This window comes from Anabrus simplex, chromosome 6, assembly GCF_040414725.1.
Source record: "Anabrus simplex isolate iqAnaSimp1 chromosome 6, ASM4041472v1, whole genome shotgun sequence".
In the NCBI taxonomy this organism is placed as follows: domain Eukaryota; kingdom Metazoa; phylum Arthropoda; class Insecta; order Orthoptera; family Tettigoniidae; genus Anabrus; species Anabrus simplex.
In genome coordinates this window covers 275717938-275745306 of record NC_090270.1, presented here as the reverse complement: position 1 = coordinate 275745306, position 27369 = coordinate 275717938, and the positions used below count along the sequence as shown (strand labels likewise).

Below are 27369 nucleotides of genomic sequence, written 5' to 3'. Positions count from 1 at the left end.
ACTAAGTCTTTATCATCATAAAATAGCAGGTTTTGCAAACTATCAGAAAAACAAAATGGCTACCCATTGAGTTGCAAAACCTGCTCTATGCATTACACAGTTGCAAAACCAGTTATGTGTGGAATCAATATTTAAATAGCTGACTTCCTACGTTCATGAGATTATAGGTTCCTAGATAGATATCAAGTTTTTTTGTGTGAATTTTTGAAAAAAGAATCAGCTTTCTATCAGGTTTATGATAGTTTGTACAGATTTTTCGTCAATACCCAAAAAGTTCTTACAGTGCATATAGCGGGTTTTGGAAATGGGCTACTCATATATACCATCTGTGTTTCATGAGAACTATAAGAAGAAACAGAAAAGAGAACGTGATGTATCCCGGTTTGAAAGAGCGAGTAAACGAATGAAATGCTCAAATATGCATACGTCTTCTAATTAGGAAACTCATTAATTTATTATGAAAATGAGTGTGAAAAACTACATAAGTCGGTGCAAGCAGCATTTCAGATTGAAGCAACGACTTTCGAATTCACTTGTGTTTTAGTGGGAGTGATGTAGGCACACAGTGCAACTCAAGCACGGTACATCCAAGTATTTCGGAGGTGGTGGATAAAAGTTGTGGTCCCAACACCCCCCTGGACCTGTGCAGAGGATTTCATGGATACCAGAGCATAAAAAGTGAGGCACAGTTGAGGATTTAACAAGTGTTTCATTTAAAACATTCAATTTTTTACTTTCCTTCCTTCTTTGTTTCTAAAGTGTCTATAAATATAGGTAATAACGATGTTTGTTTAGTCTTTTTGTTGTACATCGGAATACTACTGCGCGGAGTAGTCAAGAAACACACTTATAATTTTATGTTCTAGCCTAGCAAACTATCCGTGCAAAACACTTCGCCTCGCGCTTTTAAAACATTTTATCCTGACGCACAAGTTAGATTGCACATAGATGAAATCAGAAACGCCCGCAAGAATAGATGAGAGATGTTACATGTATTCTTTGTACAAGTCATGTTATACATTAAAATTTTTATTAGCTGTGGCCCCAAATGGAACTATTGTTTTTGTTTCCCATTGTTATGGTGGAAGAACTAGTGATACTTTTATTGTTAACAATTCAGACTTCCTAAATCTTTTGAGTGAAGGGGACGTTATATTAACCGACAAAGGATTCCCAGGTATTAAAACACAGTCACCTCATTCTTTACTTGTTATGCCGCCTTTTCATGTTGAAAGATGCATACAGAGGGTAAAAATTTTCAAAATCTTGAAAAATATTCCTAAAGATCTGTTTCCGTATATCAGTGACATTGTTTACGTAGCTTGTGTGTTAGCAAATTTCTTGCCACCAATAATAAAGAACGTAGAACTGTAACACACGGCCACTGTCAACTAGTTTCTGAGCTTTATTCGCTGTTGACTTGCGACTGGTTTGGAAGTGTGTTCTCAAACCCATATTGGGTTACAACTTCCATAGCACTACTGCATATCTTGACAAGATGCAACGATATTTTTTGCTGTAACTATGACGCAAGTCTTCACTTCAGAGGAACGCTCTCTCACCGTATTAATTCTCAGAACTCCGCCAGAGCGCTGTGTTACTAGTACGGTGCACGCTCCCTATAACGATGCACACCAACCTATCGAAAGAATTGGAGCAAACTCAAGCATTTTAGACCACACATTCCACTCGTGCATAACGGTGGTTGCATATGCAGCAGGGCGCATCTTGGCTCGTCTCGAGTTCGATTAACGCACGCCTCTAGTATCCAGGTACGTGTACCTACAGTAGCCGGCAGGTTCTGTACTTGAACCACTCATTTGTGTACCTACCAGTGCATACAATGGCAGAATACTGCGTCAAAATAGACCTCTGTAGAAATGAACGCCCCAGTCACTTGTTGACAAGTATTTATGAAATGGAAAAGGTCCGTGGTTGGCTGTTCACATACTCGGCACAAACAACATTCAGCTCCGACTGCCTATAGGTCGATATAGATGTTGATTCCCATACGGAATCTGAAATATTTGTCCTGAATGAGTAAATTTATAATACCAATATAAATGGTCCGTTATTGGACATTATAAATTTTCCAGCTAACTCATTCTTGGTTGCCAGCGTTTCGCCCTCGTGTGCTAGGGTGGTCTCATCAGTTGGTACCTAGCACATTTACCAATACGCTGGCTGGTGCATACCGTGGAGGCCACTGCGTAGGCTAACTGGAGCCACCGGCAGTGCCAATGCACTAAGAAACTTTGTCTCATCACTAAAAATTGGCTCCAGTTAGCCTACGCAATGGCCTCCACGGTATGCACTAGCCATCGTATTGGTAGGTGTGCTAGGTACCAACTGATGAGCCCACCCTAGCACACGAGGGCGAAACGCTGGCAACCAAGAATGAGTTAGCTGGAAAATTTATAATGTCCAATAACGGACCATTTATATTGGTATTGCCTATAGGTCTACGACACGCTGCTTGCCGCACAATGCTCTTGAGATCTCTCGAAATTTCTCGCAAGAAATAATGCCTGCGCTAGTCTCGAGAAATCCCGAGACCTAGTCTCACACTGCTCATCACTACCAGAAAGTATTGTTTCAATCAGTCTGTTAAGCCAACTGAAATGTACTCACCAACCAACCCTATAACCAACACTTCCACATAATTTACCAATGGGACTGGATGCATCTAAGTGTTAAGGTAGAAAGAAAGGAAAAAAATTCAAAAGTCAGTGCTTAAAAATATAAAATGAACAGTACTGTTAAGGTTCTATAAATACTGATTTATTTCTTTTCCAAACAAAGTAAATGAAAAAGGCATTTGTGTGTATATACAATATCTAAAGTTGATGTTATCATTACAAAGAAATAAACAATTAAGTCTTCATTATAGTTCATAAAAATGCACAAACTGTGTATGTTTATTGCTGTAACCAATATTATGCTTGAGAGAGAGAGAGAGGAGAAAGATCATTCTACCCATCCCTATGATGGTACACAATGTACTAGAATCCTACTGTATTAGCAGAGATGACCTTTAAACATCAGAGATAGACTACATTGCGAGACTAGTTCTAGGCTCTCTCCTTGAATCCCTACAAAAATCACACAGGCTGAAATCTTGCAATACAAAAGGGAAAATATATAAAATAACCAAATATTCGCTGTACAAACCCTAAATGTACACAAGAACCTCGTTTATCCGGATTAAGTGGGACTGGAACTGATCTGGGTTATCGAAAATCTGGATAAAACTAAATAATACAGTACATATTATATCTAGGCTGCCAGGGAAAAAGAGTATAAGTCAGAAAATGGTCAAAATGAGAAGTCCAGGGCCGAAGTCCTAGAAGGGATTGCGATTTTTTGGTCTAAGTAGTTTAAGTCAGAATGAAATGGAAGAATACTATATGTCATTTGGTCTTTATAGTACAAGTAAACATGCTGGGGAAAAAAGTACAATTCAACTTATACTATTAGTGCCGAAGTGCAATATAGTACAAGTCATGTTATACTCCTTGACCTGGTCATGGAAAATGATGCAGGTGATGACAATCTCTTTGGCACAACATATGCTACCATTATAGAATATCTATCTAGTATTGTTACTTCTTTGAGTTCTATGTGAAGTTGTAAACATTTTGTTAAAGTAAGAAAACAGTGATTTGCAGTATTATTGTAGTATAGTGATGTGAGTGTTATTTAATTGGTGATTCGATCACTTAAATACGACAGAACAATAGTAACAGAAGAATAATTAGACTTTTGAAGATGTCTGCTAAGTCGTTAAGAATATTAGAACCTGCAAAGAAATCTTTAACACAGGACAAAATTGATGAAACAGGTAACTGCTCTTGATAATGTTCAGTAGTGAATATACGAAAGATTATTATCATAAGTTGCTGTTTTACGTTTAAAATTTTATATTATTTAGGACTTGTTTATTTTTATTTCAGCTCTTAATGAAATTAGTAGGAGAAAGACGGTAGTTAACCTAGAACAACAAGAAGATACGTACTCTCATGTGTCATCTGAGCTAACTGAAGAGCAGTTAGGAGTAATCCAGGATGTTGAGGATACAGTAGGCAATGATAGTGATACTTTTTCAGACATTTTTGTTGATGGTGACAATGATGAAGACTATGTACTGGAAGAGAGAGAGTCAAGTGAGGACAAAGGTACAAATGTTTGTAAGCTAGTGACTGTTGGAAGACCTTCAAAAAGGAAGAAAATTGACAGTGTTGCACAGGAAATTGGCTTTGTAACTGCTGAACCAGAAAAAATGTTTCCAACAAATGCTGTGAAAGGTAGTCATTCTCGAAAAGCGAGAGCGGAACGAAAACAAAAGCGGAACACAGGACAAACATATATAACGGCCGAAGGGAAAGAAGTTAAAGCTAGAGCTCCAAAACCTCTAAAAATGTGCCGTTTGAAATGTAAAGAAATACTAGACAAAATGATTGATGAACAGAACACGGTTAGGACACAAATATTTAATGAATATTGGGCTCTTGGAGATTGAGACAAAAGAGTAAGTTATGTGGTCAGCCTCAGTGACTCAAAAGCAAATGGAACATCACGGAAAAGGACCCAGGATCCCGACAAAGCAAAATGCCGTATGGTTACTCTCATTTATTTCATTTCTGAGTAAACGGAGAACGATTTCGTGTTTGCAGAGGATGTTTCATGAATAGCCTTGATGAGTCCTAGATGTTCATTACACTTGCACTTACCAATCGACAGGCTAATATATCTGGAACTTTAAGTGATGACAAGAGGGGAAAAACACCACCTGGTAACAAACACCCTCCTGAGAAAGTAAAAGAAGTAAGAGATCACATTTCATCATTTCCTCAATATAAATCTCACTACACACGTAGAGAAAGTAATAGAGTTTATCTACCATCATATCTCAATTTGCAAACTATGTACAACCTCTACTACGATGGAAAATATAAAGCCGTTTCCAGAGGAATATACGAGAGAGAGTTCCATCAGATGAACCTTACATTTAAAGAGCCTAAAGTGGATACGTGTCACAAATGTGATGTTCTACATGCTAGAAAGAAATTTGCGTCAGTAAAAGACGGTTCTATGGAAGAAATTGACGCCAAGTTAGCTGCTCACCACACTGAGGCAGACAATGTATACCTCCAAAAGGACAAAGACAAGAAACGTTCCAGCTCAGATAGCTCGATGCTATGTTACACTTTCGACTTACAACAGTGTCTGCCGACTCCGTTTTTGAATACTTCAGTTGCTTTTTATAAACGGCCACTGTGGACATACAACTTGACCATGCATGAAACCAGTACAGGTAGCGTAACTTGCTACATGTGGCATGAAGCAGAGGGTGCTCGTGGTGGGAATCAGATTGCAACGTGTGGTTTCAAGGAACTGATGCCAATTCCTTCAGAAGTGAAACAAGTGACACTATACTCAGATACCTGCGGAGGGCGGAATAAAAACTCTCACATGGTTGCAATGTTCTTGTTCGCCATGCAGGAAAATCCAAATCTGAACATCGTTGATCATAAATTCATGGTTCGTGGCCACAGTCACTTAGAATGTGACGTTGACCATGGCCGGATCGAAAAACAAAAGAAGCAGCCTCAAGTACCAGTGGCTCATCCGCATGACTGGTATTAACTGGTACGCTCAGTTGGCAAGAAAAGGAAATTTGGAGTTGTAGAACTGACACATACCGACTTCTTGGATTTTGCTGGTATTCTTAAAGACACCTTACAACTTCGAAAGAAAGATACGCAGGGAAATCAATTTAAGTGGCAGGATGTTAAATGGTTTCGTTTTACGAAAGATATGGTACAGTTTTTTTTCAAAAAAGAGTCTGAATGAGGATGAGCTGTTTCAATCAATAAGCTTCATTCGTAGAGGGAAGATGGGTGTTCCACTGCAGCCTGAACAGTATTATGGTGGCACACTACCAATTTCAAAAGAAAAAAAAGAAAGACATTTTGGATCTCCTCCCACTTATTCCACCTACATTCCGTAACTTTTACAAAGATCTCAACAAAAATGACGATGAGGACAAGTACCCTGACATAGAAGAATTCCACAGTGACTGAACTGGTGCTGCTATCCTGTCAATCATTTAGCTGTAGATCCTGTGCAGACTTTGTTCTAAGGTCAGACATTATTATTATCTTTTGTTCTTTTTATTTTCATCACTTACAAGTGTGTATTATGTTATTGTATTCAGCGGTCACGATAGTATAAGTCTAGTTCCCACTACGGGAGAAATAGATTAAGTCACATAAATCCTTAAATACTTCAATTTGAATATAAAGCTATTCATGGTAATTATATGAGTCCACAACAATGTTATTAACAACGTGGGTAAAGTCCTTCCAATTGTCTGTTTCAAGAAAATCAATAAAAGGTGTCTCCTGAAAAATGTCATTTTCCTTGGCAGCCTAGATATAATCTATTAACATAAGTTGTACAGTAATACCTTTGTTCAATTGTACAAAAAATAATCTGAGTTTCTTTTGTTTTACATTTGTATAGCGTTTGCGTGCAGCACGATCACGAAGACGTTTTACTAACAACAACTACCGATGTGGTTTCAGTCAAGGATTCTAAATAGGCCATCAGTTTGTCCAGCTGCATTGTTGCCTCTCCATGAGTCATTGTTCCTTCTGACGGAGCACTGGTTTCATTTTCAAATTCACCATCAGTGAATTAATGGTGCGTTGCATTCAGAAGAGCGTAGGTTCGAATCTCACCTCGACCGTCCTGGGAATGGTTTCCCATTCCCAATTCCATGGGAAAGCCGGGACGGTACCTTTGAGAGACCATGGCCAAATTGCTTTCAATTCCTGTCTTTAACTATCCTTGGCGGAAAAGACATTCAAGAAGAGTCGACGCCGTAAAGGAAATATTGTACAAGTAAAAATAAATTTTTATAACTTCTGATCCGGATAAACTGGAGATCCGGATTAATGAGGGCCAGATAAACAAGGTTCTTGTGTACTTCAAAACTGATCTGGTTTTGCCATTTGGCCTGAATTTATGCACAGTCAATTGATCCATCAACGTCAATGAAGATTCAGAAGGAAAAACCTAATGAGAATGACTAACCTAACAAAGATGCAATTGACATTCATCACTGAGTAGACTGACTACATTAAATGAGTCCACAGTAAAAAGAAAGTCATATGAACTAATTAAACTTGAATAAATAGGAGGGCCACTTCTTTGTTCCTTTCCAATACTTGTAATAAATCAAGTTAAAAATTAATCAGCTAATCAATATTATTTATTACATAATATTATGCATACATACTCTGTCCTGTTTTAAGTCTCAGTGTCTTTGTTTCTTTGGATAACATTTATTATTTATTTAGCTTACGGCTAGTACACAATGTTATAAGTTATGTTGAATGAACATTATAAATAATTCAATGTTAACAGAACATTATATATTGATACAGTTCAATCATCATATAAAAGTGTGCACATAGGTTTGTGTATCAATAAATACATCAATGAGTCATTTTTGTAAGGTGGATTTTATGCGTACCAATGTGCACATTAGGCTAATGTTTTTAGGACCTTTTGTACTCGAAACAGTCCATACCCCACCCTGTATATAATGAATGAACTGCGGGCAATGAAAAGGATGACAGGTTGGTGGAGGAGGACTCTCACAGTTTACTCACAGGACCTGAGCCAGTTTGAACTTTCCTAAAGACCAATTAAGCCGGCCCTGTGGTGTAGGGGTAGCGTGTCTGCCTCTTACTGGGAGGCCCCGGGTTCAATTCCTGGCCAGGTCAGGGATTTTTACCTGGATCTGAGGGCTGGTTCGAGGTCCACTCAGCCTACGTGATTAGAACTGGGGAGTTCTGTGACGGTGAGATAGCGGCCCCAGTCTAGAAAGTCAAGAATAACGGCCGAGAGGATTCGTCGTGCTGACCACACAACACCTCGTAATCTGCAGGTCTTCGGGCTGAGCAGCGGTCGCTTGGTAGGCCAAGACTCTTCAAGGGCTGTAGTGCCATGGGGTTTGGTTTAAAGACCAATCAAGTCAAAGATCAAAGACTGGATGATTGAGTCATACAAAGCAATGGAAATCAACAGAAGGATGAAAGTACACAAAAGCTAAATGAAAGTAGGGCAAATGAACTACTTCATATGAAAAGAAGAAATCTGAAATGGACAATTTTGACCTGGTCAGTGGACATTCCAGAGTAAAAGTACAACTATGTAATATTGCTGTGAATCCTTTTCATTTTAGATATCACAAAAGAGATGTAACTGCTTAACACATACTCTCCGATTGTAAAGCTTTCACACTTGGGAGTCACTTTATCGATTTAAGCGAACTCTCTAATGTCCCACTTAGTAAGACACTCAGTATTTAACAACAAATGTGGAGTTATACACTAACGTGGGCAAGCAGAACAGATTAACTGGCAGCAGTAAAAGTTCATGTTGTGACTGTACTTCCTCTTAACACAGTGAATGCTGTGCCTGAGCATTGCTCTGGCTCCCTTGGTTTTCTTAACTAATAAAGCATCATATGCTGGAAATACATCCATGTCTCTTTTGGTAAACATGGACAACAGCATTACAGTTTCTTATAGTACTGCTAGATGGGACCATTGACCTTTGCAACATAGAATATGAATGTTTATTTTGAAGAGCAGCAAGCATGTGTTCTATGCGCTGCATAAGGTATCTTGATAACCTGAGCAATAGATACCCTGATACACAGAACATACGGCAACACGTACAGGGAGTGTGCAAAGTATGCTCACAAAAGTCATTACGAGAGACTGGAAAACAATCTGGGAAAGACACAATACTGCGCAAGCCGCAGTATGTCTCTTTGTTTACCTGGACGGTTACCTAGTTGTACTTCCTCTTAAAACAACAATCACCACAACTTTGTTTACCTAAATATTTCAAACTTTATCACACAAAGTCAAAATTCTCTTGAATGGGACTGTAGAAAAAGCATTACCTTCATATTTCACCAGTCACATTTTTTCTCTTAACATATTAATACTACAATAACAATGTTAAATGTGAATATGAAAAGAGAGAATTACATACATGATTTTAAAAAAAGGCTTGAAAATAAAAGAACCAAATGAGTTTGGATATAAAAAGAACAATTCACTGAGCTCAAATAAAGCCTCAAAATATGGCTAAAATACTCAGCATATAGCAGTTAACACATTAAAAATATGCCAGTGTTTAATGGATTAAAATAATAATAATCATCACCACCACCACCACCATGTAGCAACCTCCCCCTTGTACAGGTTACAGTCTCTTCATGTAATATGAGAGTGTTTAGGGGTTGTATTAAGGATGTAAAGGAAAAGTCATATAAAGTCTCTGATAAGACCCAAATTAGAGAATGTTTCCAGTGTATGGGACCCTCACCAGGATAACTTGATATGAGAACTGGAAAAGATCCAAAGGAAAGCAACACTATTTGTTCCGGGTCATTTCCGACAAAAGAATAGTTATGAAAATGTTGCAAACATTGTGATGGGATGACCTGGGAGTAAGGAGACGAGCTGGTCGATTAAGCAGTGTGTTCCGAACTATCAGTGGAGAGATGGCTGGAACGACATTAGTACACAAATAAGCTTGAGTGGAGCTTTTAAAGGTAAGAGAGATGCTACTATGAAGATTAAGTTGGAATTCAAGAGGAAAAATTAGGGCAAGTGTTCATTCATTTATAGGAAGGGGATTGGAATGATTTATCAAGGTAAATGCCTGATAAATCTCCAACTTTTCTGAAATCATTTAAGAAAAGATTAGGTAAACACCTGATAGGAATCTGCCACCTGGGAAACAGCCCTAAATGCAGATCAGTGACGACTGATGACCTAACCTCTGTCTATGGGGTTTTAGGGGTTGTAGTAAGGATGTAAAGGAGAGGGCATGTAAGTCTCTGGTAAGACCCCAACTAGAGTATGGTTCCAGTGTATGGGACCCTCACCAGGATTACCTGATTCAAGAACTGGAAAAAATCCAAAGAAAAGCAGCTCGATTTGTTCTGAGTGATTTCCGACAAAAGAGTAGCGTTACAAAAATGTTGCAATGTTTGGGTTGGGAAGAATTGAGAGAAAGAAGAAGAGCTGCTCGACTAAGTGGTATGTTCCGAGCTGTCAGCGGAGAGATGGCGTGGAATGACATTAGTAGACGAATAAGTTTGAAAGGCGTTTATAAAAGTAGGAAAGATCACGATATGAAGATAAAGTTGGAATTCAAGAGGACAAACTGGGGCAAATATTCATTTATAGGAAGGGGAGTTAGGGATGGAATAACTTACCAAGGGAGATATTCAATAAATTTCCAATTTCTTTGAAATCATTTCGGAAAAGGCTAGGAAAGCAACAGATAGGGAATCTGCCACCTGGGCGACTGCCCTAAATGCAGATCAGTATTGATTGAACTTGAAATCGAAAACTGTTATGTTGTGCTAGCATTGAATTACTTGTAACGTTGATCCAAAGAATCTAATACACTGAGGAAGCCCTTAAAATAGGGGGAAACATGTACGTATAATATAAATATGTAATAAGTACAGTAGTATTAATTGGCTGATTAAAAGTTAACTGTTATTAAAGTGTCTACTGCATCAAGAGACTCTTCCCTTCAAGAATACTTGTATATCTTTGGTTTAACAGTTATCTATCATGGAAATCTACCACAAATCAATGATACTGTAAGCAGTTAGCAATAACTGCATCACTTAAAATAAATAAAAGTGGTTATCTGTAACAATACCATGAGCTGTTATGTCATTTCTCATAATGTTTCTCAAGCGTGAAAAACTACAGTAGAGGTAGTTTCCCTCTCAAACTCACAATTACTTCTTCAGTTCTGTGCTAGTCATTCAGCATTTTCTAAGTAACAAACTACACCTTCACTTAAACAAAGGTTATGCATATTTCAGTATTTGCAATATATCATACAATATTCAATCCTGCACAAACCATCAATATAAAATATAGCATCTGGTTAAATATCCCTAGCATATGGACCATTCATTAAGCAATAAAACCTAAAGAGAGAAAATAAATTCTGTAATTAATTATAAAGACAAAATCTGATGACATTTGAGATTTTTAAAAATATATCCAACCATTCACGATGTAAGAGGCTTTATATTTCTCATCAATTAGGAGGAAAACTGAGGCACTGAAGAGCTCAAATCAGACTCATGAAGTTCAGTTTAGATTAGAAATGTTTAGATTTCAAAATATTCGTAAACTTGCAATGCCAATATATGAGAGTAAAATCACAGAAAGTATACATGTAAGAGAGGCAAGGTCCAATAAAAGAGGAGCTACTTGAGGTAGAAGTAACTTGTAACAGTATTAGTAACACTGACAAATGGAAGTGATGCTCAACCACTCAATAACAGAGTAGCTGTTTGTTGTACTTCATATGAAACTTTCCAGATACACAAGTTCACAGCAGGTAGTTAGTCTCCAGATGAGTAACATTCTAGAGTAAAAAAGGGATTTCACCTCCAGCCTTCTGTATCATATTGCTGAGAACATAAAGCTGATACCAGTATGAATGAAAACAATAAATTATCTCTGTCACCCAACTTTCATATTATGTCTGACAGTGGTTCCTCATTTCTAGACTAATTTTTTAAGGATCATCATAAGAAAAGAGTTGCACGTCTTTTATGCAATGTAGGGAAATGAATTTTGTTACTGCATTTACAAAACAGATTTTCTAAGTTCAAGAATACATCTAGAAAAGAAAAATGGGAGTAAGATCATATTTCTCTCAAAAGAGAGTTGTGATGCTAGTATTCTCACTCAGTCCTGAGTGGACAGTAATAACATCACTGTGAACATTAACAGACTATCAAAACCAAACACATCTTTCACATTCTTAAGACTTGCCCATCCTTTTAGGTTCAGTAAAAAGTACTGGACTGTAGACAGAAATAGCAGTTGAATTAACACTGTCATAACAAACAAAGCACGCTGCACCTTATCTACAGCTAGGCAACTATGGGAGAGTAGAAAAGAGAAAGGTAAATCTATACCTTCCACAAGAAATGATGGCCGACTTCAATATGTATGAACACGTTTGGATCTGATGAATTATCTCACTGTAAAAGTATTTCTATTTACAACTTCTCACTATTAATGTGATGTTGAGTAACAAGAATAATCGTCATTAATCTGGCAAGTCTAGAATTTCACTGACAAACTGAGACACATCTGTGTTCTTTTCTTCATGTATCTTGCAAAAGGGGTGGTTGAGTAGCTGGTTATAGTTGGGACGAGCAGTGTAGACTTTCTGCAAGCTGAAACAAATGTGAGCACAACTATAAAACAACCACAATATAAAAGTAAAAAACCCACAACGACAAAAGTACCATTAACCACCAAATTTTCAGTTCAACCTTCATTCATGGACAAAAGAATTGCTATTCAGACAAAAACACACGTTGATACACCAGGGAAATAGGTGGGAAAAAGGAAAGAAAAGGTATTAATTAGCCATGAGCATCTCTAACACTAGTACACACTGATGTCTCAACTTGGAATCCTTTGGGAATGAGAGGGATAAGCATTTTGACAAAGAACCAATTATTCTTTATTTTAGTAGTCCAGCCAATGTACATTTGCCCAACCTATTAGTCAAGGAGCTTTCTATGATAACAATAAAACTTTTCTTAACAAGTTTAGTGCAGATCACACACTGGGCACGTGACTCAAGTTTACAAGCATGTGCAGAGCATGCACCTGGCGCGTCATGGGACGAGTGTTGGAAAATGTGAATCACAGGTTTCCCGCATGATAAGACAGACTCTCCTTGTTATCCCGCACATCATGCAAGTTCAATCTACTATAGCAGTTGCCATTTCGGAAGACCCTCAGCCTGGTGTGCACGCCTCGGTAAATCATGTGATCATCCTATAGCATGCAAATAGACAATCGTCTCTTCTCTCTCTGCGCAGCCAAGGGCCTTCCCAAGTGGTGAGTGGTATAGCCCGTTCACCACACCCACATTTGCGCAGATTTATTCTGTTTCCTGTGTATTTCCTCATACGTCGTCATTCTTTTCAGGATGTTGGAGCAGCAAGAGAACTTAAATGCAAGGTAAGACAATGAATATTCCATTTTATTATTACTTGAAGAGAATTACGAGTGATTCTGCTTCTGTAATAAATTCCACTGCTGCAATAATTTCAGTGAATGGACTGAACTTGTAATTTTCATTCATTCTTGCATCATATTTATGGGTACCATGAAAGAATTTGTAGCAAAAATTTTTCACTGCGTCATGATGCTTATGTTATTATTTATATTTTGTTCAGATGGCCGACAATGCAGTTCCTTCAACATCACAAGGCCCACCCAATAAAAGGCGCACTTCGACAGAAGAAATACTGCTTCGGCAGTTTTGCAATGATAAAAAAAGACATAGTGGCGTAAAATTCTACAACAGAAAAGTGTAGATATGAAAACATTTATGTTTGTAATCATACTTTAAACATTTGTTTGTTATCCGTGATAAATAATGCTCAGTAATTTACCCATGCGCCTGGCATGTGATCTGCCCTAATGTGGTGGAAGGTTAAATTGGATAGACGGGAGTTTAATAAATACTCTCTTCCGACCCCCGCCGTACCATTAAAAACACCCTTTTTTATCATCATCTTCCTTCCAAGTATTGGGCCATGTGTCTCATTGCAGTCTTGCGGTTTTTTTTTTTTTTTGCAAGCCTTGAAAACAATCAAATGTCCTTCCAACGGGTTGCTAGCCTGAAGGAAGTAAGACCATTGGTGGGGCTGTCACCTCTCAGCTAATGGACTAGCTGAAAATACAGTATTTCCTCCGTTATTGATGTAACGGTTATACCACCGTGACTCAGTCGACAGAGCCTCGACTATGGGAACAGGTTTGTTCATCCTCGGAAGGTGAGGTTGGCATTTGGGCAGGAGAGATTGTCGTCGTCGTCATCATCATCATCATCATCATCATCCTTCCAAGTATTGGGCCATGTGGCCCATTATGGTCTTGCATTTTCTTTCCATCGCTTCATTGGACGTCCTATAGATCTCTGTCCTCTTGGTTGATAGCGCAGGATCTCCCTTGGTAGTCTTCCAGATTCCATCCTTTGAACGTGACAATTCCAGTTTTCTTGGTAATCATGGATGTAATTGATTACTGGTTTCACATTCAGTCCCTTAAGCGCATCTTGATCTCTTATACAATTCCATTTTGTAAAGCCTGCTGTTCTGCACATGAACATCCTTTCACGTGCTGTAATTCTGGAAATGTCTTGAGTTCCTACTGTCCATGTCTCAGTGCCGTAGCAAAGGGTTGGTCTGGCTAAAGTGTTATAAAGACACAAGCGAGTGTATTTTTGAACAAGAGATGGCTTCATGATGTGATTTATGATTCCTGTTGTTTTGGTAAATTTGGTTATTTTTGTAGAGATTTCAATTTCCCCTTGGTAAGATAAATTGTTTCCCAGATAATTGAATTCGTTGACTCTTTCCAAAATTTTATTATGTAAACAGATTTTAATGGGGACATGGTCCTTCCCCTTAAAGGCCATTATTTTGCACTTTTGTGGTGAAATTATCATATCAAATTTTGAAGAGACTTTCTGGAGATTAAATGCTGACCACTGAAGATCATCATCTGATGATGCTACCAATGCAACATCAGCAAAAAGTATGGCATCTAGATTTGTGAGATATCTAATGACTGCCTTTCATGCCTCCATTCCTGCGTTATGTTGGTCATAAACAACAAAGGAGAAAGTCCACAACCTTGTCTCACAACTCTGCTGATCGGTTCCCATTCAGTCTGCTTTACTGCAATAAGGTTGTCACTGTTCATGCTGTATATGTTATCTATTAACTGTTGTGGGACATTATCTTCTGCTAAGATATTAAGAAGTCTGTTCCTGTTAACTAGGTCAAAGGCTTTCTTAAAATCAACAAATGCTATGCGAGTTTCCAAGTTAAATTCCCTGCGTTTTTCTACTAAGATTTTCAAGGTAAAGTAAGCATCAGCACATGAGCGTCTCTTTCGAAATCCATGTTGTTAATTTCCAATCACATTTACATAATACCCAAATAATTTTTCTTTGACAATGTTAGAGTAAATTTTGTAACCTGAGTTGAGTACTTTCCTTCTGTAATTTCCACAATCTTTCACACTGCCCTTCTTATGAAAAGGAATAACTATAGCTTTTTGCCAATTCTCTGGTGGTCTGTTGACATTCCAAATTAAATTGATTAATTTGAGAAATCTTTGCTTGAAGATATCACTGGAGTACTTGAATAGTTCTGCATTTATTGATTCTTCTCCAGATGCTTTTCCATTTCTAAGTTTTCTGAGTACTAGCTCCAGTTCTTTGAGTGTAATGGTTCCCAAAGACTTGTTAAGAGATGTTGGCAGAAGAAATGGCTCAATATTTGAACCTCTCCAAAGGTACCAAAAATAAATGAGACACTCTGTTAGAGGTATTGTATTGATGTGTATGTCTTCTTTTACATCATTAATCAGTTTGAGTATTTTATAGGTCTGTGGTTGTGGTCTTGTTATATCAATCTCCAGGTATGAAATAAAGTTTTCCCAACTCTTTCTGTGCTTTTTCCACAATTCCTTTTTTGCCATTGCTCTCTTGCGGTGATACTCTATTTTATCTTCTAATTTACTAGTTGACAAACATTTTTTATAAGCATTTCTTTTGTCTGAAATAACTTTTTCAATTTCTTCATCCCAGATTCTTAAACCCTTTTTTCCCTGCCATTTTTTCTTAACTCCGAACTCTCAAAAGCAGACTGCTTTAAAATTAAACAAAAATTAGACCATTCCATTTCCATGTTGTCACTAACTCGTGTCATCTGTGTAAGATTATTAACTCGCCATTGGTATCGTTAGGTAGCCCCTAACGAAAACATTCCTAATTAAGAAGAGCTTTTTGGTTTAGGACTCAAACTTTTCAAACTCCAGGTATTCTCAAATGAGTATATGAGTCGCATGTTTTCCTTCGTTACGCGATGATTCACGCACACGTGTCACGTGAGGGAAATGCGTCCTGTCTGGAGTGTTAGTCCGCTCCTCGCTACGATACTGATCGTGCCACAGGCAGTGTTAGGCGCATTCTAGCCTCGATACCTTTGGCATCACAGTTTTTGCGCATTCCGTGCTGGTGTAACATTTTAGTGAATAGTATCACAGTGAAATTATAATGGCTAATAGGCCTAATGAATCTCTTATTTTGAGCTGGATTGAAGAAGAGGAGGACGTATTTACTGATGGTGACGAACAAGGCTTTGCTTCTGACTGTCTAAGTGATGCTCCTACTGACATTACTCGCATCAAACTGATACAGAGCAATCCAATGATTCGGAAAGTGATATTGATACAGAACTGACACCAAAATTCTTCATCCCATACCTTCCACATCTTCAACCCAGTCACCTGGGATTTTTGCACCCGAAAGAACCACAGTGCAGCCCTCAAACAACGGAAAAACTTGAAACGTCCATCCGCTACAGCCATAACGCAGCCCTCTGGACTTCAGTACATTGGAAAGGATAAATATACGAAATGGTACGTACACAAACAAACAAATAAGAAAGGAAAAACTATAAGCCAAAATATAGTTAGTAAATTACCAGGTGTCAAAAGTAATGCAAAAAATTGTAAAACAGTTGTAGATTGTTGGAAAGTTTTTTCTAATGAATCGATCAATGACATTGTTTCATTCACAAATATCCAGCTTTCTAAAATGGCGAATTCTTATAAAAATGGTGAAAAGGACTGTCCACAAACCAACGTTGATGAACTATTAGCCCTGTTTGGTGTTTTATATATGTTGGGTGTGAAGAAAGGCAATCATCTAAACACATCAGAAATGTGGGAAACTAATGGTACAGCTCCCAAGTTCTTCAGAGGAAAAATGTCAAAAACATATCAGATGTAAGGCTTTTCAGGCGTTTGCTCTATTAACCAGCATTTCGTCTTAGGTCTCGCACTAGACTCATCACAGTGGGATGTGTCAGACCCTACCCACTGACGCTGGGGTGTATGCAGGTGAATTTATCGGAAGCCCTCATAAGAGGCACAGTCTGATAACTGCATACGGGAGATAAATCTCCACGATGGAATTATTGCCCGCCTAGCAATTCCGAATGGAAAATTCTAAATTCCCATGGAGGGAATTAGATATTTTTCACAACATGTTGGTTAATAGAGCAAACGCCTGAAAAGCCTTACATCTGATATGTTTTTGACATTTTTGACATGCTCTATTGGTGAAAAATATCTAATTCCCTCCATGGGAATTTAGAATTTTCCATTTTTCAGAGGAGTCATGAGTGAAAAAAAGATTTCGACCAGTTGTACAGAGCTGTTCGGTTTGATGACAAACGTACTCAAAATGCTCGTTCGTACGATATTGGACAACCTGGTCCCCATTAGACAAATTTTTGATAGTTTCGTCAGTAGTTGTATTTCAAGCTATACACCTGGGAATACGTAATTATTGATGAAATGCTTGAAGGTTTGCGAGGAAGATGTAAATTCCATCAGTATATTAGTAACAAACCAGATAAATATGAAATTAAAATCTATGTCTTGGTGGATGCCAGGAGCTTTTTTGCTGTAAATATGGAAATTTATCCCGGTAAACAACCAGCTAGAAGTGCTTACGCTACAGACAATTCTGCATCCACTGTTGTGAAGAGGCCAGTTCTATCAATTGACAAGTCAGGAAGGAACATCACTATGGACAATTAATATACATCTGTTCCACCTGCCAATGACCTTTTTACTCACCAAAGAAAGACAATAGTTGGCACAGTAAAAAAAAAAAAAACCTCAATTGCCATCAGACTTTTTGAATGTCAAGAACAGACCCGTTGGAAGTAGCATGTTTGCATTCGGCAAAGAACCTAATAGCACGCTATTAGTTTCATACGTTCCCAAGAAAAAGAAAAATGTTCTTATGCTGTCCACTTTACATAATGATGACACCATCGACCCAGCATCCGGAGATGTCAACAAGCCAGAGGTCATTACATTTTACAACTTTACGAAAGGAGGAGTTGATATTGTTGACAGGAAGAAAAAAGACTTCAGAGTGAAGAGGGTAAACAACAGATGGCCTTTAGCAGTCTTCTGTGGACTTTTGGATTTGGCTACAGTCAATACCTGGATTATTTATTTCTCTAATACAGGAGATTCGATTTCACGAAGAAAATACATCACAAATCTTGCCCTAGAAATCGTAAAGCCACATCTGTTGAGACGTGCTTCAGTCGATGTTCTATCAATTGGTCTCAAAAATTCCATCAAAAATATCTTTGGACAAGAACTTCCCGTCAGAAATGCGACACCAGCAGCCCCACGTAATTATTGCTAACAGTTCTCACTTCTCCATTTTTACAAGTATCTAATTGAACACTTTGTAAAACTTTTTTATAATCATTACCAAAAAAAGCTCTGGTGTTTACCGTATATATTTTCAGACATTCCCAGACGGAAACCAAGATGTGCCTACTCCCAGTTCGAGAAAACCGATTTAAGTGAGCTCGCTGTGATGAGTGCAGATGCTCAATATGCAAAGAGCACACTGGACTAACAAAAGTAGTATGCAGTGAATGTTTTTTGCAAGAAGTTGAAAGAAATGAGTGAACAGGACAACGATACAAAATAATGAGATTTACAAATCATGATAAAATTTGTTTTGTACTCGAATATGTATTTGTAATGCCAAGGATTTTTGTTACTTTTCATAATATTTAGTAATAGTTATGTAAATTTATATAAATGGTTAACATAAAACCAGTCTGATAAAGCAAACTTAAAATTACCTTTTAAAAGAACGAAAACAGTGTACGAGTCAAAACTGTAGTAACAAATATTTAGGTAATAAACAATTGTGGATATATACAAATAAGTAAGTATATACTGTATACTAAATAACCAAATACTAGTATAATTTATTAAAAATGCAGAGAAGAGCCTGTATAAGAACTAAAATCATATACCAAGCCGATGTTAGGGAACCCCTATACACGCTACCTCTCACGTAAGTGCGGACGATACTGATGGTGGGTTAAGTCTGTTCTGGTACAGCCATTTTATACTGGGGTCTCTTAATAGGTTAACCTTGTGAGAAATTTTAATTTCTTGTGTTATTTGTTTCTTTTATACCATCTAGGCCTCAGACGAATAGGTGCTACTAATAGATAGTGATCAGTTTCCAACTCTTGTATCCAAGACTAAATTTGCCACTTTACCATTACAAATTATATAATCTATGACCGATTTCTGGTTTCGTGCAGACCACATGTACTTGTGGCTGTCCTTGTGTGAGAACATTGTATTCATGATCTATAACTGATAGAAGACAGTGAAATCTATTAATTTTGTTCCATTATTATTACGGGTTGTTTCTCCATGGATTCCGACGTGATTCTGAATTTTCTCATTACCAACTCTAGCATTGAAGTCTCCCAGTAATAGTAGCTTATCTTGTTTATTCATTTTATTGACTATCTTATGCAGATCATTATCGAACCCATCACTTTCTTTTGAATTGCCCTCCACTGGAGCGTATACCCCAGTAACTCTAAGATAACCTTTGGATAGTTTTAGTCTTAATTGGATAATCCTTTCATTCCAAAAAGTGTAGCTATCAATTGTTGAACTTAATCTTTTGTGTACCATGAGCAAGTACACCTGCCTGTGCTCTAGTATCTCTGTCAACCCCACTGTAAAACTGATGATTTTCTGTCTCTTTTGATCCCACAAGGAAATCTTCATCGTGGTGTCACAAACAACAAAGCTCATGGGGAGGAGGAAAATGATGTTTGTGAAATTATGCTTGAGGAAGTGGAAAGGATGGTAAATAAACTCCACTGTCATAGAACAGCAGGAATAGATGAAATTAGACATGAAAAGGTGAGGTATAGTGGGAAGGCAGGGATGAATTGGCTTCATAGAATAATAAGATTAGCATGAAGTGTTGGTAAGGTACCTTCAGATTGGACAAAAGCAGTAAAACAACTATAGAGGTATCTCATTGATTAGTATACCAGGTAAAGTATTCACTGGCATCTTGGAAGGGAGGGTGCAATCAGTGGTTGAGAGGAAGTTGAATGAAAACCAGTGTGGTTGGTGACACAAAGCTGGAACAGGTAGATAATTTCAAGTATTTAGGATGTGAATTCTTCCATGGTGGTAATATAGTAAGTGAGATTGAATCAAGGTGCGGTAAAGCTAATGCAGTGAGATTGCAGTTGCGATCAACAGTATTCCGTAAGAAGGAAGTCAGCTCCTGGACGAAACTATCTTTATATCGGTCTGTTTTCACACCAACTTTGCTTTAGAGGAGCAAAAGCTGGGTGGACTCAGGATATCTTACTCATAAGTTAGAAGTAACAGACATGAAAGTAGCGAGAATGATTGCTGGTACAAACAGGTCGGAACAATGGCAGGAGGTACTCGGAATAAGGAGATAAAGGCTAAGTTAGGAATGAACTCTATGGATGAAGGCGTCTGCATAAACGGGCTTCGGTGGTGGGGTCATGTGAGGCGAATGGAGGAGGATAGGTTACCTAGGTGAATAATGGACTCTGTCATGGAGGGTAAGAGAAGTAGAGGGAGACCAAGACGACAATGGTTAGACTCAGTTTCTAACGATTTCAAAATATAAGATATAGAACTAACTGAAGCCACAGCACTAGTTGCAAATAGAAGATTGTGGCAAAATTTTGTAAATTCACAGAGGCTTGCAGACTGAACGCTGAAAGGCATAACGGTCTATAATGATGTATGCATGTTATTTCCAAGAGTCAGGAATGGCTATCGATCATGTTATTTACGTATGTCATGTTATTTCCAAGAGTCAGGAATGGCTATCGATCATGTTATTTACGTATTTGTTGCGAAAACATGTTCTCTTCTTTCATTTCTAATTTATTTAAGGAAAAGCAATTGACGGGTATTACTAATCGACTCCAACGTCACCTTCGAATGTCAACGAGTGAGCTTGCAGGTGCGCATAGCGAGAAAACTATACCAAACTCGCATTTTGTGGCAAAAGCTTCAGGTTTCTTATTCAAACAGCGTCACCTAACATAACGTAGCCTCGTATGTACCACAAAAGCATATATCAAGCGCCAGTAGACAAATGATAACCTTGTCGCTATAAATTTAGATAGGAATAGCTTTACCGAAATTTAACCAGCCGCGAGAAAATGAAATTTAACCTCAGATATCAGTGATGCGCTCTGCCATATCCTGAGGTGTAGGACTTATCGCATTCTTACTTAATTTCTGTGTAGAGTATTAAAATTAAGTGATCGTTTACTTATCCTTTACTTCTAACGAGTTAACAACTGCTATAGACCATATTATTTATGTATTGTTTCGAAAACATGTTCTCTTTCATTTCTAATTTCCTTTACGGAACAGCAGTTGACTGGTATTACTAATAGATTCTGAGATCGCCTTTGAATGTTGACAAGATAGCTTGCTAGTGGACATAGCGAGGAAACTATACCGAAGATGATAGATTGCATGCAATATAATCGCTGGGTGCATCGGTAACAGAAAAAATTGCACACGCTTAATCGCCCGTAATAAAGGACGCGTTAGTGATAGGGCTCTCGCTGTAACCAAAGGATAATACACAGTATAATATAGGAATTTTGAAGGGACAGACAAAAAACGGTCATTATATCAGGGTTCTCGTTATATGCCGCACTCGTTATAGCGGACTTCTACTGTACTTTTCTTTCTTTTGATGTGTGGAATATATTAATATTTAAACCAGTTTTGACAGTTCCACCTTTTCAATACATTTTATGCAATGTGAGTTACATTACAAGTTACTTTAAAAAATGGTACTAGTTGCGACCTCGTTCAAAGTCATTATCAGCCAATAACTCAAATTATACAAAAACATCAAACAGACCAAAAACAATGTACAAGTAAAATAATGTTAGATAAAACATGTGAGAATTAAAAGTAGCAGATTTTGGTTACTATAGTGTAACCTTGTAAAGTTAAAACTGACAATGACCGGGCGAGTTGGCCGTGCGCGTAGAGGCGCGCGGCTGTGAGCTTGCATCCGGGAGATAGTAGGTTCGAATCCCACTATCGGCAGCCCTGAAAATGGTTTTCCGTGGTTTCCCATTTTCACACTAGGCAAATGCTGGGGCTGTACCTTAATTAAGGCCACGGCCGTTCCCTTCCAACTCCCAAGCCTTTCCTATCCCATCGTCGCCATAAGACCTATCTGTGTCGGTGCAACGTAAAGCCCTAGCAAAAAAAAAAAACTGACAATGAGAAATGGTCACAATGATATTAACTTGATAAAAGCTTTTAAGCTGTGCACGTAATATATTAAACATTAAACAAATGAGGCTCGAAGTAGCTGTTAAAAAACGTTTCTAGTGAAATGTTCTTGATGGAGAAGGATCGTGAAGCTTATGTTGCACTTATAATAAAGTTCTAATGACCAAACGACACAGTATGGTAAATGTCATAAGATTCAGTTGTGTACATGATGTAAATAAAGTCGAATACAGTACAATGATGTCATTGAAATAGGTTACATAGAGATTCTTCATGCAGTGGGCGAATGTCCTACTAGCCACGCTCTTCACATCACTGCGCAAGGTCAAACTCGTTCCATATTGAACTGCAAGTCTTTACCACCTAGGCCTTTGAACTAATCTGACCTTCAAATGCAACACAATAACTTTTTTTGCCCGGCATCTAGCAAACAGTTGTTTCATGTGTGTGGCTTTTGTGAATTACCCCAATACAGTAGCTATTATATTGTTTAATTGTTTCTGTGTTCGTTAAGATTATCATGGAAAGCAGATGAAAGGCAGAAAGACTGATAGAAGAGATACAATAATATACTTGTCTGACAAATTATTTAAGATAACCATGAAAGGTTGGCAAGAAAAGAAACTCTGGAAATTGACTGTACGTATCATTTATTGCTTTCACATTTTTATCCTACATTCTATAATTTGGGTACTTCATATTCATTTTTTCTTAATATCATCCTAATTAATAGAGAATTTCAACTCCGCCATTGTCCGGTCCCAAGTCCAGAATGAGAAAGGAGGAGGGTTTGCTGGTCTGGCACCCAGCTGTAAAACTGCCAACGCCGAGTGTTGGGCGGCAGAAAATAACCCGACTCCCTAAGGGGGCCAACGGCTTTGGGCGAATGGGCCCCTTTAGGTGGGGTGATGGTCCCCACAGTGGAGGAAAAGCCACTGGATTCCATTATGCAGCATCTGTTCTCCAGGTTAGGAGTGGCTGCAAAAGGTGCCTGTACTCCAGAGGAGCGGCCTCATTATCACCTCACTGGATCACATCCAGAGTTGTAATTCGGGACCTAGTCCCACACAGGTAACACCTTGACAGTCAACCATGGGAAGGTCTTTTAACGAATACTCCACCGGCTGAACCAAGATACCGTGAAGTCGGAGGCACGGAAAAACTCCAGTACCACATACACGAACGAGACAAAATCAAGAATCAAACCAAAGCAGATAACATACTTCTCTACACGCAATATACAGTAAACTCACTTGTGCAAACCGGTAAACTAAAAGTGATCACCGACATAATGGACCAACACAAAATTCTTATCATGGGATTACAGGAAATTAGAAACACTGACCAGGATGCCTTAGAATCTCAAGGGTACAGAATTTGTAAAGGTATACGCGGGAAGAGAGTGATGAAGAATGTCCCACAATTTTGAACAGGATTTTTGGTTAGCCTTGAAATAATAAACTCAGTTCAAGAATTCAAATCACAGTCTCCAAGACTCTCAACACTCACCTTAAAGGCTATACTATAATAAATGCCCATGCTCCCACGAATGATAAAAACAATTTCTCAAAAGACCATGAGGAAACAGAAGAATTTTGGGACCTATTGGACCAGACCATAGATAACATCCCCAAACACCATGTAAAATTATTAATAGGCGACTTCAACGCTCAACTAGGCAGAGAAAGAAAATATCGTGACATCATCGGAAAATGGCCAGCACACAAGAAAACAATCAAAAATGGAGAGAGACTAGTTGACCTGTGTAGAAATCATAACTTAATCTCAAAGTCTACATGTTTTAAGAGGAAACCTCAAAAACTCAAAACATGGAAACACCCTGACTACACTAAAGGAGAATGGCAACTGGATCACATCTGCATGGACAAATACTACCACAAAGAGGTCTATAACGCCAAAGTCCTCCGAGGAATAGACACAGGTTCAGATCACTACGTAGTTAAAATTCAAATTAAACTCACTCCCCAGAGGAGACAACAAAAGCAAGCCCCTAAAACTAAAAGAAAAATAGATCCTACCCAACTAATCAACAATGAAAATTACCAGAAAGCAACTGAAAAAATAAAAATCACAAATAAACTTGAAGACGTAGTACACAACCTTAAACAAATTGCATAAGACCTGGCTCCAATTAAAGCATGTAAAAACCACCAATGGTGGAACAGTGGAGAAAAGACATCAGGCATGGCTATTACATCCGTCCCAAAAAACAGAAATATCCTATCAAAATCTATTAAAACAGAGAAAAGAAACTACCCAAGTCTTAAGAAGAATAAAAAGACAACATCATAAGGACACACTGCAGTTAATTGAAGAACAATTCAATAAAAAGCAAGGGATTACTACGAAACCTTCAGAAAAGAGCTCCAAAAATATAACCTCCGACCCTACTGATGAAGGATGAAAACGGTAAGCTGGCTCATAACGATAAAGACAATGCAGAAATTCTGGCTAAATATTTCAACAAGTTTTTAAATTGTGAGGAACCTACAGAACTCCTTCATTTGGACACCAACACCCCAATGAAAACACCACCAGAGAACATCAATCCCCACCACAATAAAGGAAGTCTACCAAGCACTGAATAAATTAAAAAACTCCAAAGCGCCAGGAGCAGATCAGACCTTTGTGGAAATCTGGAAATATGCAGGAAGATCAGCAAAAGCTGCCCTCCATCAACAATTTGTCTATCTGAATTAAAGGAGAACTACCAGAACACTGGACAACAGCCCTCATTCACTCACTGCACGAAAAAGGAGACAAAACCGACCTTAATAACTACAGGCGAATCTCGCTCCTAGACATAACATACAAAATATTTTTAATAATCATTCTTAATAGGATAAGTTTACAACTTGAGAAAGAACTAGGAGAATATCAAGGAGGTTTCAGACCCTGGAGGAGCTGTCCTGATCAGATCATGAGTCTTAAGTTGATAATGGACTATAACAGGAGAAGATGGTGATATTTGTAGATTTCAAGAAAGCTTATGACTCCATAGAGAATTGCTGTTTAAAATTTTAAGACACCTTGGACTACACCCCAAATTAATAAACATGATAAAATTGACTCCCTACCACCAAATCAAAAGTGAGGTTTAGGGGTGAAACATCGGAGACATTTGAAATTAAAACTGGAATACGGCAGGGAGATGGGCTCTCACCACTATTATTTAAATGTGCTCTAGAAATGGTAATGAGGGAATGGTTTAAGAAATGTCTCCCAAAAATAAAGATTGGCCGAAAAATCAAAACAAATTGCCCGGGTTTTGCTGACGATTTAGCATTATTAGCAGTGGATGTAAAAGAAGCAAAAACCCAGATATCAGAACTTCAAAACATTGCAAATAAAATTGGCCTCAAAATGTATGTATGTATGTATGTATGTATGTATGTATGTATGTATGTTGGGTATTCAGCCTGAAGGCTGGTTTGATCCTCTGCAGCTCCGCCAACAGCTGTCATAAATAGCCTAGGCGTCACTGAAGAGGCGTACTAGGGAAATGAGGAGTGAGGTAGTTTCCCGTTGCATTCCTCACCAAGCCAGCAGTTGCTATTACATATCAGTCTGCCAAGCCCACTGAAATACATGCACCAACCGCCCTATGAGTGATATTTTCACACCATCCATAACAGGGACTGGCTGCATAAGGAATGGTATTATTAGCATCACTCATACCTCAGTCACTTTCATATTGTCAAAGCCAAGGGTGAGACTGAGACTGGTCAATGAAAGTAACAAATTTGATATAGCCCATACCAGAAGACATAGTGCACTGTAAACACTACATCTCGCCAGCAAAGGCACGGCCTTAAAATATAATTTGAAAAAATAGAAATTATGCCCCAGAAACTAACACAACTAAAAGAAGTTACCATAAATGGTAATAAAATCAAAATAGTAACTCAATTTAAATATCTTGGAGAAGTAATAACACATAACCTAAATGAAAAAATCTCAATACAAACAAGAACAAATAGATTAGCTAAAGCAGAAAAATTAACATGGGATATCTACAAAAAGAAATGTCTATCAATAAATGCAAAAATAAAACACTACAACACAGTTATAAAACTGGAAGCTACATATGCAGCAGAAACACTTTTTCACCTGAATAAACAATCAAAGACTGACAAACTTCAGAAAATTGAAAGGAGAACTGGAAGAACCTGCATCAACAAAAAATACCAGAAAGATGGACAGTGGTGAATAATACCCAACAAAATCATGTACAAAGAGCTAGAACCCATTACAGATACCATGTGTAAGAGGAGACTGGGATTCTTTGGACATATGAGGATGCAGGATTCAAGACTTCTGAAACAATTAGTACTACACAATCTCGTCTCAAAATATACCACAACAGGATGTAAATGGATTAAAGAAGTAAGAGAGGATCTGAAGGAAATAGGCCTTACAACAGAAGACACCACAAATAAGATAAAATTGAATACAAAACTCAAGAATACAAAGCTCTGCTTTACCCTTACACAAAACAAACCAACACGCATATTTTCAACTGAGGAAAGGGCATGAAGATCGGAGTGTCTGAAGAAGTACTGGGAAGGCCGCAAAGCCCGAACAATCCCTTCAAAGAGACCTGAATGTTGGACTGACTAAAGTGATCCCATGCGGTCATAAAAGAAGAAGCAGAAGAAGAATAAGAATAAGAAGAAGAGAATTACATGAAACTGTTTGTGATTTAGACAAAAGTAATTTTTAATTCATCATTTCTATGCAAGGCTTGAATAAAATGATGGAATTACCATGAACTATTCTCCTTCCAATTTTAATTATACAGAATCTTCTGCTCTTTCTATTTCTTTCTCTCCATTTTCCATGACAGCAGCCAATAAAAAAAGCCTCCTCTTCAATTGATCTGCCATCTTTAAATGACTGCCTAGCATAGTTAAGCTTAGATTTTTATTCATGACATAGCACAACATAGCGTAGGTTTCTGAATGTGGTGACCTTTAGAGGTGTTAAAACAAGAAAATGCTTC

General features: G+C 38.0%; 1 protein-coding gene across 2 annotated transcripts in view; it reads right to left on the bottom strand.

Moving 5' to 3' along the window:
• Window positions 1-7254: 7254 nt before the first annotated feature.
• lic (dual specificity mitogen-activated protein kinase kinase lic) overlaps window positions 7255-27369 on the bottom strand; it is a 65540-nt gene continuing 45425 nt past the window's right edge. For both annotated transcript variants that reach the window (XM_067150432.2, XM_067150429.2), the window contains exon 8: window positions 7255-12313. In XM_067150432.2, coding sequence (XP_067006533.1) covers window positions 12184-12313 — 130 coding nt within the window. In that variant the 3' untranslated portion in view covers window positions 7255-12183. The remainder of the gene's footprint in view (window positions 12314-27369) is intronic.